The sequence below is a fragment of the Podarcis liolepis genome, assembly GCF_965112155.1.
Source record: "Podarcis liolepis genome assembly, chromosome: 5".
NCBI lineage: Eukaryota > Metazoa > Chordata > Lepidosauria > Squamata > Lacertidae > Podarcis > Podarcis liolepis.
The window spans coordinates 33,555,254-33,567,914 of record NC_139556.1 but is presented as its reverse complement, the minus strand read 5'-3'; the positions used below and the strand labels follow the sequence as shown (position 1 = coordinate 33,567,914).

General features: G+C 44.1%; 1 protein-coding gene and 1 long non-coding RNA gene across 4 annotated transcripts in view; both read left to right on the top strand.

Annotated features, from left to right (window-relative positions):
* Positions 1 to 12,661, top strand: part of LOC310706885 — a 525,877-nt gene that overhangs the window by 449,163 nt on the left and 64,053 nt on the right. The window lies entirely within an intron of this gene.
* Positions 1 to 12,661, top strand: part of UNC5B (unc-5 netrin receptor B) — a 170,832-nt gene that overhangs the window by 135,214 nt on the left and 22,957 nt on the right. Inside the window, exons 5-8 of one of the 2 annotated variants that reach the window (XM_083503040.1) lie at positions 2,573 to 2,753; positions 3,622 to 3,789; positions 5,157 to 5,321; positions 10,136 to 10,168. In XM_083503040.1, coding sequence (XP_083359166.1) covers positions 2,573 to 2,753; positions 3,622 to 3,789; positions 5,157 to 5,321; positions 10,136 to 10,168 — 547 coding nt within the window. The remainder of the gene's footprint in view (positions 1 to 2,572; positions 2,754 to 3,621; positions 3,790 to 5,156; positions 5,322 to 10,135; positions 10,169 to 12,661) is intronic. The other variant, XM_083503041.1, reaches the window with a different exon arrangement.

Here is a 12,661-nt window from a genome sequence, read left to right as displayed (position 1 = left end):
CGCCTTCCCTGAAGGCACACCGTGAATGTGAATAATTGTAGGCAAGGATGCAATTTTTCCCATTGCAGCCCATTAATAAATCACAGGGAGCTGTTACTTCTCTCAGATATCTGCCCAGCCACCCTCTCCCCACTATGCACACCACAGAAACACACACACACACATCTGCCTGCTTCTTCCAAGCAACTGCCATAAAATTCCAGCTGGGAGTGTTGGCACCTTAGCAGATTGCCAGTTTACAGCCAGGAGAAAAAAAGTGTGCATGAGGTAAATGAGTCGGCTCCCAGAGCCGGATCGGGGCTGTGATGGATAGCCTCGCACCAAGGCCGTCTGCTTTCATTATTCAGCAGAAGTGTTTATTTTAGGCAGCGGATCTGTTATTCTGACACCTAATAATGTACTTAACCTCAACACCTGTTCAGCCCAGCCTTCCCTCCCTCCCGCATGGGCTGATCAGCCATTAACTCCTCGCAGGATTTAGCAACGAAAACACAGAACGAATTGTTTTCCAGTGAGGGGGAGAGCAATTAGAATTAGGACATATCAGCATTCCTGGAATTCCCCTGATAGTGGTAGAGCTTCGCACAGGGGTCATCTTTAGCCTTTGACACCCCGTGACCCGGTGCTTCCCGTGTAAACGGCCCAACTGGTGTAACGGCTGGAACATTAGCTTGCGTTTGGGGAAACTCCAACCCCCGGCTCCCTTCCGTGAGGCTCTCAGGGTGTCTCAGCCTTGTCACAAGGCAGAGTGAGGCAGCATCTTCAGGCAGCCCATGGGGAGCATCACAGAAGTGGTAGCAAACACCTGCCCCCAAATCTGCTGGTTCTGCAAGTGTTGTGCAGTATGCTTTCAAACAGAGGGTAGTGCCACCTCCCTGCTGGCACTTTATGAACACGCATACCAGAGCAGTTGTTTGGGTGTGTGGCACCATCCCAGGGACATAAATTTTCTGCTGTTGCTGCTACCACAGGAAGCTTCCAGCGACTAGTGACTGCAGTGGCAGGGTAACGCTGCTGCCGCTGCCAACATAGCATCATATGGCTGTGCAGCTAACGTTAGGTGCCTGGGGTGTAAAGATGCTCAGTCTGGATGGAGTGCAGGCAGTTAAGCACACACATGCATATACCTGGCGACTGAGTGCAGATGGAGAGACAGGTCAATCCAAGCTAAGGGCAGGTAAGACCATAGTGTCCTGTAGGGTAGCACCTGGTTTCTGCCTCTAGAAGACCAAGAGGCCTGGTCCATGCATGCAGGTGAATGAGGAGGCAGAATGGATATTTCTGCTTCAGGCTGCAAGTGCAAAATACTGTACTAGTTTTGAGTGCACACATATGTTTTAACAACAACCCTGTTTGGCAAGTTTTAGAAACGGGGTGGGGGGGAATGCTAGCATATCCTAGTCCAGCCCCTTCAGAGCTAGTTTTCTATGTGCAAGATTTTGTGTTTTTCACTGAAATGGCAAAAGACCACTTTTAGCCTGAAATGCTGCAGTCTAGTCTATCGCTTCAGGACTCCCCTGTCTTGTTCCCGTTTCACTTTGTTGCCTGTGTGAACGAGGCTTGAAGCCTTCAGCCTCACAGTCTCGGAGCGTAACTTACTTTTCAGAGTTGTTGTTGGGCTAAAACTGTTGGTCTCAGCAACTTGGGGCAGGATACAAATATAAGAAATTAATCTGCGATTTGTCTGGCCTTGTGTGTGTTTTTTGCTAACAAAACAGTGAGGTGGTTGAACTGGGCCATTCCACATCCAGCTGGTGTGGCAGATGGGAACAAAATTAAAAATAGAAAGGTTATCTGTAAGAAAGTCTGTCCTTTCTCGAACAATGAGCAAAGCCCAGGTGCATTATGGTACTAGGGCCTCCTGGGGTGACAGGCAGGGTTGTTTATTATTTAAAAAAATGGGTTGAACGTCACAAGATTCAGGATACTTCATAAATAAGGCCTGTTTATGCTTACTCAGTATTACTTCTACGTAGGATATTGCATGTACCAGTGCAAGGCAAGTGGGCAAATGTATACATGCCACAGGAACCCAATGGAGTTTTCTGTCATGGGTACCTGTGGCAAATTTTGCTCTGCTTTCTTTTGGACTACATCAGTGAGGCCTAGAGTGGGAGGGGGGGTCTTGTAATCTTGGCAGCCCGCTACCTCCATACATACTGCCCAGGCTTGCTTCCTGGAGAGGTTGCTTCAGTGCTGCTAATGCAGCAAAAACAACACAGGAGGCAGCAGTTACGAGTTAGCAGTCTCTGCGGCCACAGCAGGCGCTGTGATTCTCCTGCAGTTTGACTCCACCCCTGGAGGGTTATCCAACAGAATTCCAGGCTCTGGATGACAAAGTCCCATGGCTTGCTGGGGAAGCCTATAACTTTTTTATTAAAAAATGTTATAGATCTGGCTTTGGAATGAAGATCACATGTTGCATGTATTATGTGTGTTACAGTAGTTAACAGTGGCTCCCTCTTCCTCCTTCCTTCCTTCCTTCCTTCATTTTTTTTTTTTTTACCTGTCCCAACACCTTCTTTCCCTATTCCTTTCCTCCCCGTTTTTCTCCCCTCATGGCTCTCTCTAGGTGGAGTGGCTGAGGAATGATGATGTGGTTGACACTGCCCAAGATACCAACTTCTTGATAACCATTGACCATAACCTCATCATCAAGCAAGCCAGACTTTCTGACACTGCCAACTACACCTGTGTGGCCAAGAACATTGTCGCCAAACGGAGGAGCACCACAGCCACCGTCATTGTCTATGGTACAGACTTTTTGCTTTCGGAAGGTTAGGGGGCTTATTCACATGGTGGATAAGGAGAAGATGGGAACACAGTTTTCTGCAACATATATATGTGTGCATGTATAATTAAATACTTGGTTCATGCAGTATGTAAACATCCGCATTGAATGCAAATAACAACCTGATCCTCTAACCATGTTTGTTCAAAAGGAAGTCCCACTGAATTTAATAGCACTTGCAATTGTATATTAATATTTTGTTGGAAGCCCCCCAGAGTGGCTGGGGAAACCCAGCCAGATGGGCGGGGTATAAATAATAAGTTGCTGTTGTTGTAAGAGTCCCTGCCTCTGCAGTTTCCCCATCAATTGATTGATTGATTTTTTACAAGTTATAGGTTGCTTCATTGTAAAGGCCCCAAGCTGTTCAGGGCTTTAAGTACCAATAGTTAACACCTTGAGCAGTTAATAGACAACCAGTGCAGTCTCTGATGCACAGGTGTTACAATTTTGCAGATATTCCTTAATAGATGTGTTCTTACAAAGGTATATTTTATTATTATTGATTGGTGATGGAGAAGATGTAGCATTTGGGCTTCCCTCTTGTGGTAACTGCACATGGAGAGTGTCCAGTCTGGTGCCAACTTCCACCAAGACTGTGCAACACTGGCATGATTGGGACAGCCATGGTGGTGAGGACTTATTGAATGTTACATCTGCCACAGGAATCCAACACAATGTGGGTGTTTCCCAGCATATTTCGTGTGGGCAGCTGTAACATTAGAAGTGGCTACAGGAGAAAGAAGTCAGCTAGGTTGGTATTGAGGAGATATCCTCACTTGTCTGCTCTTTCGTGGTTTTTAACATCCTTTGCTTCTCTTCCCTGCTCATAGTGAATGGCGGCTGGTCTACTTGGTCAGAATGGTCCCCATGCAGCAACCGCTGTGGTCGTGGATGGCAAAAGCGCACCCGGACCTGCACCAATCCTGCGCCTCTCAACGGTGGCTCTGTTTGCGATGGACAGTCCTTGCAGAAGATCTCCTGCAGCACTATGTGCCCAGGTAAGGGCATCTCGGACAGCCACTCCTGGACTCTGCACAGTGAGCTGTTTCTGTTTGTATAGCACAGAATCTGGTGGCAAAGCTTGCTGTAGCCATTTGACTTAGACTCAGTACCCTGTACAGAGCGTTAGAGTATCTCAAGCAGCAGGAGCCAGGCAGCAGAGCATTTGGGAGCCATAACTGCTTTAGAAAACAATCCACCAGTTTCCAAATGTCATTTATTAAAACAGCTCATTCTTTATTTAGAACTACCTTTAAATATCAAGGGTTTGGGGAAAGGCATCCAATATTCCGTTTTGTACGAAAGTTCTGTGTACATTATAGTGCAATGATATTTATGTTGAGTCACAACTGAAGTGAGACTCATAATTTACAGGAAGAACTGCTAACATCACAGCATCTGCTAGCAGCAAGATGTGTTATTGCAAGGAATTGAGGAAAATAACAATGCTCTTAACACTTGCGGCCTGGAGGGACGAAACAGGATAAACAATAAAGAAGGGGGTTGTTTTGTGAGAATTCAATGTACTTTTGTGTCTGGCTGCTCTTTTTAGACTTCAAAAGAAAGCAGAAAAGTAATAATCGTACATGTGATGATGGGAGGCTGGAACCTTAAGAAAGGCAGATTTGGGAATGCATGTGCTAGTCAAATCTGTTCCATTTAGTTTAGGTTTTTTTTAATTACATTTTATGCTTGGTTGGGATGACAACGGACAGCTGTGGCAAGAAAGCAGGTGGTGCTTTAAAAAAGAGGAAGCTGCTGTAATAGTTAGAACCTACAGCTTTCAAGATGTCACCTGATTTTTTTGGTAGGTGACCTTTAACAAGCCACAGTCTTTTGCCTCAGCTCACCGGCTGCATTATGGGGGTAATGATACTGATCTACATTGCAGGCTTGTTCAGAGGACTGCTAAAACACAGCATAGAAATTCTAACTGTAGATGCATGCCTGAAAATAGTTGCTTGTATCAGTATGCGTCACATTAAGGCGCACTTAAAATACAACAAAATTTTGGTGTAAAAACACTTACGTGTGGGAGATAGTGCATGTTTTCGATGAGGAACAGCTTCCTGTGTTGGAAGGTTGCAGTGTTTTAAGTCAGATCTTGCCTTCCAGCCAGTATCACTTTACTTTTTGGTTTGGGGCCGGTGGTGCCAGTAGGTGATTTCACAAGGGCATCCCAGCATTCTGCTTTTTTTCAGGATTTAGTAAGCTAGTCCTACAAGAAATTGTTTCCTCTCTCCCTGCCCTCCCCCCCCCCCGCCAACCCCTTCTGCCTGTGCGTCTCTAATTAGTTTCCTTCCTTTATGGTGGTGATTCTGGTGATGGATTAGTCCCTGACTGTCTTTTCCCTCCCGAAATGCAGTAGACGGAGCTTGGACAGAATGGAGCAAGTGGTCAGCCTGCAGCACAGAATGCACGCACTGGAGGAGCAGAGAATGCACAGCCCCTTCGCCCAGGAACGGAGGCAAAGACTGCAGCGGAGTGCTGCTTGACTCCAAAAACTGCACCGATGGGCTCTGTATGCAAAGTGAGTCGATTTGCTGTGCCTAATAAGAAGCAGAGGGGAAAGGGAAGACAGAAGGGAGGCAGGTTTTTCAGTTGTACTGAAAAAGCTCTGCAGGTGGGCATGTAAGACCCAGTGACAAACTTCTGTTGCCAAGTTATCACAGAAATAAAGACACAACACATAGGCTAATAACTGTTAGAGCATATATAATAGAGTAATGATATCATTCAAAAAGTAGGAATAAATCTATTAGAGGTGATATATTACTATTACTATTAGATATATTACTATTAGAGGTGTAACAGACTAGTGGTGCAGAATGTCAAGACCATGCATTCAAGATAGGCATCAAAGGTCAATCTCACAATGGTTATTCAAAGGTTTCAACAGAAGACCTTCTGTGCCACTAGTCTGTTACATTGTATATATGAACTCTAATAGATTTATTCCTACTTTTTGAATGATATCATTATTCTATTGCATATGCTCTAACAGTTATTAGCCTACTTGTTGTGTCTTTGTTTCTGTGATTGGTTCTCATTGCAACACAGGGGTTTGTTTTTGCCAACTTATATATGGCAGGGGGAGAACACTGACTGCATCCTTTCAGCTCCTTACCCAAATCTGTTACCAGTCCCAATGAAGTTCTCTGGCCACCTAAATTCAGAAGTTTGAAACTTAAGTTAACTTAAGATCATTTAAGGAATGGAAGTTTCCTCTCTGCTCTGCCCCAATGTGGTTACCTGAGACCCACAGAAAGCCTCTCTTGGGGCTCCCTTTTGAACCATGTTGAAGGGAGTACCAAGAGGGGCTGCTGAGAGGAGGAAGAGACACAAAACCTCCCTTCCATAAACTTTATTTCTTAAATATTTCTTCTGTACCGAAGATGTATGGATGTGATCAAACATAATTACTGGGTACACTTGTCACAGAACTGTGATTATTTTTCACTCCCTGTTGAGTGCACACTCCATAGCAAACCTGCATTTGATACTCTGTAATGTGTAGATCATCCCATTGCCTCTGCCTCTGGTTGGTATCAGCCTTCTAGGTAAATGGTTTCAAGTCTTGGAGGTACATGGAGATAGCATGCTAGGGCATAGTGGCGAGCAAACCCAACTGAGGTGCAAGCTACTTCTGAGCCCACCTGCTTAGGAATGGGCTACAGATCCTTGCAGCCCACCTGAATGGGTTCCAGTTGTGCTGCTGCCCAGCCAACAGTCAACTTGAGACTGCTGATTGACGTAGACACCTGTATTACTCAAAGGATATGTAGGTCATTCAGAAGAGCAGAATATTTCAGTTACAGTGGTACCTCGCAAGACGAAAAACTCGCAAGACGAAAGAGTTTTCTGTTTTTTGAGTTGCTTTGCAAGACGAATTTCCCTATGGGCTTGCTTCCTATTTCCCTATGGGCTTGAGTTTGTTTCCTTTTTCTTAAAACCGCTAATACCGTTAAAACCGTGCTTCACAAGACGAAAAATTCGCAAGACGAAAAAACTCGCAGAACGAATTAATTTCGTCTTGCGAGGCACCACTGTAGAAGGATTATCTGTATGAACTGCTGGCTGCCTTTGTAGATAGATAGATAGATAGATAGATAGATAGATAGATAGATCAAAAGAACTATTTTGAGAAGTGTATGGTAAGGTTAGTGGGTGAAATGCCAGCCTTTCCTTAATGAGGTTTGAGTCCTAATCTTGAATGTGAATCTTCTGAAGAAGGTGGACGAACTGTCATTCAGAACCCATGATGGCAGGATCCCTCTGCCACCTGTAGAGCTCAAAGAGTGAAACTATGAGAAGTGGAATGGGGTCTCCTCTTCATATGAAAAAGGAGAACACGGTGGGCAGGGTAAAGCAATTGTGGATAGTGTCATTTCCCTTTGAAATGAGGGAGAAATCCTATATTTCATTGACATTTCCTTCAGAAATCCATCAGTTGTCTTAGTGTTGGGGAAAGCAATCCAGTGAATTTTCTTCAACAATTTGATTCCCCAAAGAAATGGGTGCTGATGGTATCTCAGTGGGATTTTTGCTTTTCATGAACACCTGGCTTAAACTTGATCCAGATCTCTCAGGCTACAGAAGTTACTTTCAGTGCTAGGACTAAGCCCCAGAAGCCAAGAAGCAATAATGAAGAAAAATATATTTAGACAAGTGCAGATTTAATTTTCCTTGGCTCTACATGACAACAATCAGCCTCTTCCCTACCCCCACGTGACCTGCTCTCTAGCTCAACGGTCCTGCAGCCTGCAAATGACTTTTGCCTGAGTCATTTTGCCAACAGAATACAGCTCTTGTCCTGCGGCCCTTTAGGATAATTGACAGCTCAGGAAAGCACGTTGCTTTGCCAGTATTCTCTTGCCGACACCTTCAATCCAGTCTGCTTGTACATTCATGAACATTCCATGACATCACAGTAGCTCAGCCAGTATCTGAAGCTCGTTGGGTGGTCACAGGAAGGCAGGAGGCAGAAGATGTTTGGTTTTAACCCTTTCACTCTAAACTTGAGGCAAGGCTGGGGAGAATTGCTGTATTTACATCTCTCTAGAGCAGGCTTCCTCAAACTCGCCCCTCCAGATGTTTTCGGCCCACAACTCCCATGATCCCTAGCTAGCAGGACCAGTGGTCAGGGATGCTGGGAGTTGTAGTCTCAAAACATCTGGAGGTCTGAGGTTGAGGAAGCCTGCTTTAGAGCATCATAATAAATTGCCTTAATGAGCAGAAAAGCAAACTTTGCTACAAGAGCAGCCCTGCTTTAAAAAAAATAAAAATAAAAATTGTGACAGTGCTGCCACCTGCTGTAGTCATGTTGATTTCCGTTGTGATACCTTCCTGGCTCGTTATTTTGCCCGAATTTATATTGCTGCCTGAATTCTGTCCTCCCACCACAATCTGTTCACCCCCCCCCCAAAAAAAATGCTATAATTCTAGCCTCATGCCGCTGCTGCATGAGAATGTATGTGTGTCATCTTAAATGGAATCACTGGATTGATCCATGTTGGCAGATAGCAGAGATGAGGGGGTGTCCTGTACAGAGACGCAATTTATTTTTTGAAAAAGGGAAAAAGCATCTCCCCCTCCCTCCAGTAGCTGCTGGCTCTGGAGAAGCTCACTGCTGGGGAAAATTAAGGCATCATGACAGCCGAGGTCGGGTGCAGTTTGCAGGCACAGTCAAACTGCGCACCATGGCAGCCTGCTGCTGGCTGTTAACACTTAAACAGGCAAATGGTACTGAGAAGAAAACCAAGCAGCAACACACCGAGAGGCAAGGAACACTGCTCTGTGTACCTCCCCATTGCCTAACAAGGATCAGTACCTTTCCAGTGTGTGGGAACTTTCAACATGTAGCAAGTTTGAAGAACTTTAAGATGAATTGGAGTTAGTCTGTTCTTCTTCTTTAGCATTTTGCCTCCCTCATTCCTCTCTTCCTCCTCCACCATCCCAACCCTATATGTGTCCCTGCCACTTTGGGATCACCATATTCTTCATCAGTGCTTTTTTTCTGGGGGGACGCATGGGTACGTATACCCCTAAACATTTTGTGACTCTAAGTTTGACCTCATTGAGGGACAGTATTTCAGTAGGAGTAGGAAAATGAGAGTATCCCCTAAACTTTTTTTTTTTAAAAAAAAGAAAAAAGCACTGTACTTCATTCATCTGATGATGTGGACACAGGCCCATGAAAGCTTCTGCCAGTCAACATGGTGCTTTTCAGGTGTTGGTGGATTACAACTCCCATAATTCCTGGCAGTAGGCAATGTCAGGAGTTGGAGCTGATGGGAGTTGGAGTCCATTGACCTCTGGAGTGCACCATTCAAGGCTTACGCCGTAATATATGTGCTCGTCCTTAACATCCTACAACACTGTTGGGTTTCACTGCAACAGACAAGCATGGCTCCCCCACCGGAAAATAAATTAGATGCCACTGCTTCTTCTAGCACTTTCTTATGTTGATTGGGAGGGTAGGGGATGTTTTTGGTGGTGACTGGGGTAACTAACTGCTGCTAACAGAGGACAGGACAGTTGAGAAACATGGCAGCTCATTGCTTCTGTCCAGATGAGTTGTAGGCAGTGCTTTTTTTTCTAAAAAAATGTTTAGGGGTACTCTCATTTTGACTCAAGAAAATCACCATTTTATAGTTCAAATTGGGTAAAATAAATACAGTAAATGGACAAAAGTACAAAGATTCACAAAATGTTTAGGGGTATGCGTCCCCCCAGAAAAAGCACTGGTTCTAGGATTGTGCCTGAGAGGACTGGTGGGTCACATATTGTGAAGAACCAATAGTAGTGCAGTTGGGTGGTTCACACCAACTGGCCACATAGCTGTGGGGGGCTTCCATGGTCATGGAAAGTATGGCAATGAATACCAGTGGTTGGGGGGAGCAACCACAGGAGACGGCTATCGCCATTGTGCCCTGCTTACAGGCTTGCTGGAGGCAGCTGGCTAACCATCCTAAGAAACAGACCGCTGGACCAGATGGACTCTTGCTGTTAGCACAGCATCCCAGACCATGATGTTGGTTTTACATTTCACAGGCACTCTCCTGATACTGTGGGCAGATACAGCAGTGCAGATATTTGAGAGGTGCTGCTTATGGAGTGAATATGCCAGCCTCCTCCTCCTCCCTTCCAACTGCAGTTTACGTAGCTTTGTCTTGCATGTAACTTCAGTACAAATTGTTCCATTGTGCTTACGTTTTCGCCATACCCTTAAGTCCTCGGTTTGCCAGAGCTGCTAAACTGCCCTTTGTTTTCTTTTGTTACCATCTTCATTGTCGCCATTCTCATTTTTCAACCTTTGTTTTTGAACTTTGTTTTCCCCGACAGATAAAAGATTTGTAAGCGAGCCCAAAAGTCACCGTAAGTCTCCATTTCATAGCCATTTTCTTTCATTTGTTGTACATTTAAGCTTTTGGTTTGGTTCGGGTTTGTCTGCTGTACATGAACATTTGCCCTACCTCAGTATTAAAGCATTCCTGGAGGACCATCTCTGTGTGACTCTAGCAGCCTCAAGGGAGCTGAAGCCAGTGGGAGGGGGAATGTAGACATTGTTAGGCCTGGTGGACCTTGAAAAGCAAACTGGGTTTGTTTTAGAAACTAGAATCAAACCAGGTTTATTTCCAATTCAGTAGGAAAGATACTGTGATGGTTTTTAGTTCAGTGCTGATTTAAATAATAAAGCTTTGTAGCCTCCAGAAGGAAGGAGATGCATGTGATGTGTTCTGGACTCCTTCCCTGAACATATCAGCTTGCTTGCTTTTTTTCTATTTTTAAAGAAAGCTCTCTAGCCTTTTTGTTTACAGAGATATAATGGAAAATGTGCTGGCCATTTTCTACCCAATTGCTCCCAGTAAAACAAACCTGCTTCTAGTGTTGTGGATAGCAGCGGCAAACGCACTGGGATGGCTGACAGCCACGTGCCACTGTAGGAAAATAAATATTAGGCCATTCTTATTTTTGTTTTGCTCAGTTTTGCCTTGACCTATTATTACAGCTCTCCCAGTATACCTTAGGATATCACATACACACACAATATTTTGGGTCGTGGGAATGAATTAATAATGGTGGTGATGAAGATGATGAAAATATCAGTTCTCTGTATAAAAGTTCTTTGTATAAAATCAAAAACTATACTCCACCAACACCTGTTATTCCCTTGACTAAATTCAGTGTAAAGTTTCAATGGAAATTAAAGCTATAGTTCATCCATCTGCAAGAGCGAGAAAGAGAAACGCCTTGCTTTCGTTTTTTGCTCAGTGCAAGCATTGTTCTTCCCCTCCCAGCTTTCTTTCTCTCTCACCCTCAAGTAACCTGTTGACGTTTCTGTAACTCCTTGACATAGGGCTATAGCGGTGACGTTATTTTGTTTTGTTTTTGTTTTCATTTTGCCAGAGATGGGGGTGTTCTTGTTGCACATCCCTCCCCTTTCCTTGCGGCAGTGTGCCATCAGTTGCTGCACTGCGTGGCAATAAAACGTGATAACGTCTGTGAACCTGAAGCATAGGAGGCAGAGCTGTTTCTGCATGAGTAGCATCCAGTGCAGAATATTTATTAGCTTCATCAGTGATAGCTTATCTTCTGTAATGCAGACTGAAAATCAAATAAAGGGAGGATAAAGGTGGCAGAGTAATTGCTACTCTTCCAATTCTGCCGTTCTCTGCCACCTAAAAATTCTCTTGCTGTTTTAAAGGACCTTTGCTCAGTCTCCCTTGCTTCTCCTTATGCCCACAATGACCTCCCAGAATGCCCTATCCTACCTCGCCACCCCCCTTTAAATTCTAAAGCTATTTCAAAACTATTCTTGCAAAGCCTATGCATCTCAACACCTTAGCCTCCATGCCTTGGTCACGCAAATCCCTTGCCTGTTGCCTCCCTTCTGTTTTATTTCCATTGTCAAACTTGAGGCTACAAGCTCCCTGGGGCTCCCTGTTGCTCCTGCTCCTGCTCTGAAGTGCCATGCATATTGATGGTGACACCTTAATAAATAACATTAGCATGGGAGTCAACCCTCCCAAGCCCTGAACTATTTTTGCAGTATTCCTTGCTGTTGTATTTCACCTTCTAGTCAGAGGGAGGGAAATTACTTCTGTAGCAAGCAATGATGGAAGCTTGGCATGGAACATTCCTCTGTCTACTCTAGCAATCCCTATAGATTGGGAAATGGCACTGATTGGATACTTCAAAGCCTGTAAATTCCCCGTTATTTCTTCCTTGTGCCTTTTCTGGTAGTACCCTCAGGAAAGAAATTCCCAGGGGATCACACACAATCATACATGTAAAAGTAAAGGTAAAGGGACCCCTGACCATAGTCCAGATATAATCACAATTTTTTTTAAAAAATCAACAACTCCTTAAGAGCAAGTATAAATGTAAAATGTGATACAATATGTGTATGTGGAGTATGAAATTGAAAAACCAATAAAGAATATTTGAAGGGGGGGAAACACCTTGATTCAGTTCCACATAGTCCCCTTCAGAAAGAAGGAACCTGTGACAACAGGGCACGGTAATGGGGGGAGCTTGGAGAAGAGGGAAACAGTTAAATCAAAGACAAGGGTGGAGGGAGGAGATCATTGTAAATGCCAGTCTCTTGGCATAGCTGGAGTAATTCTCGATTTGATTGAATATATTTCTATGCCTCTTTCCATTCAAATGAATCCCAAAGTGGCTTACAAATAATCAGTAACATCACAGAACAGAATAGAACATCACAAATACAACATGAATCATACAGAATAATTAACAAAGCATTAGTGGAACAATTACAATCTATAAAACACTGTTAACAAAGCAGCAACTTAAAAAAAAATAAGCTAAACATTGCATGTTAAAGAAAAAAAGTCATGCTCTTTT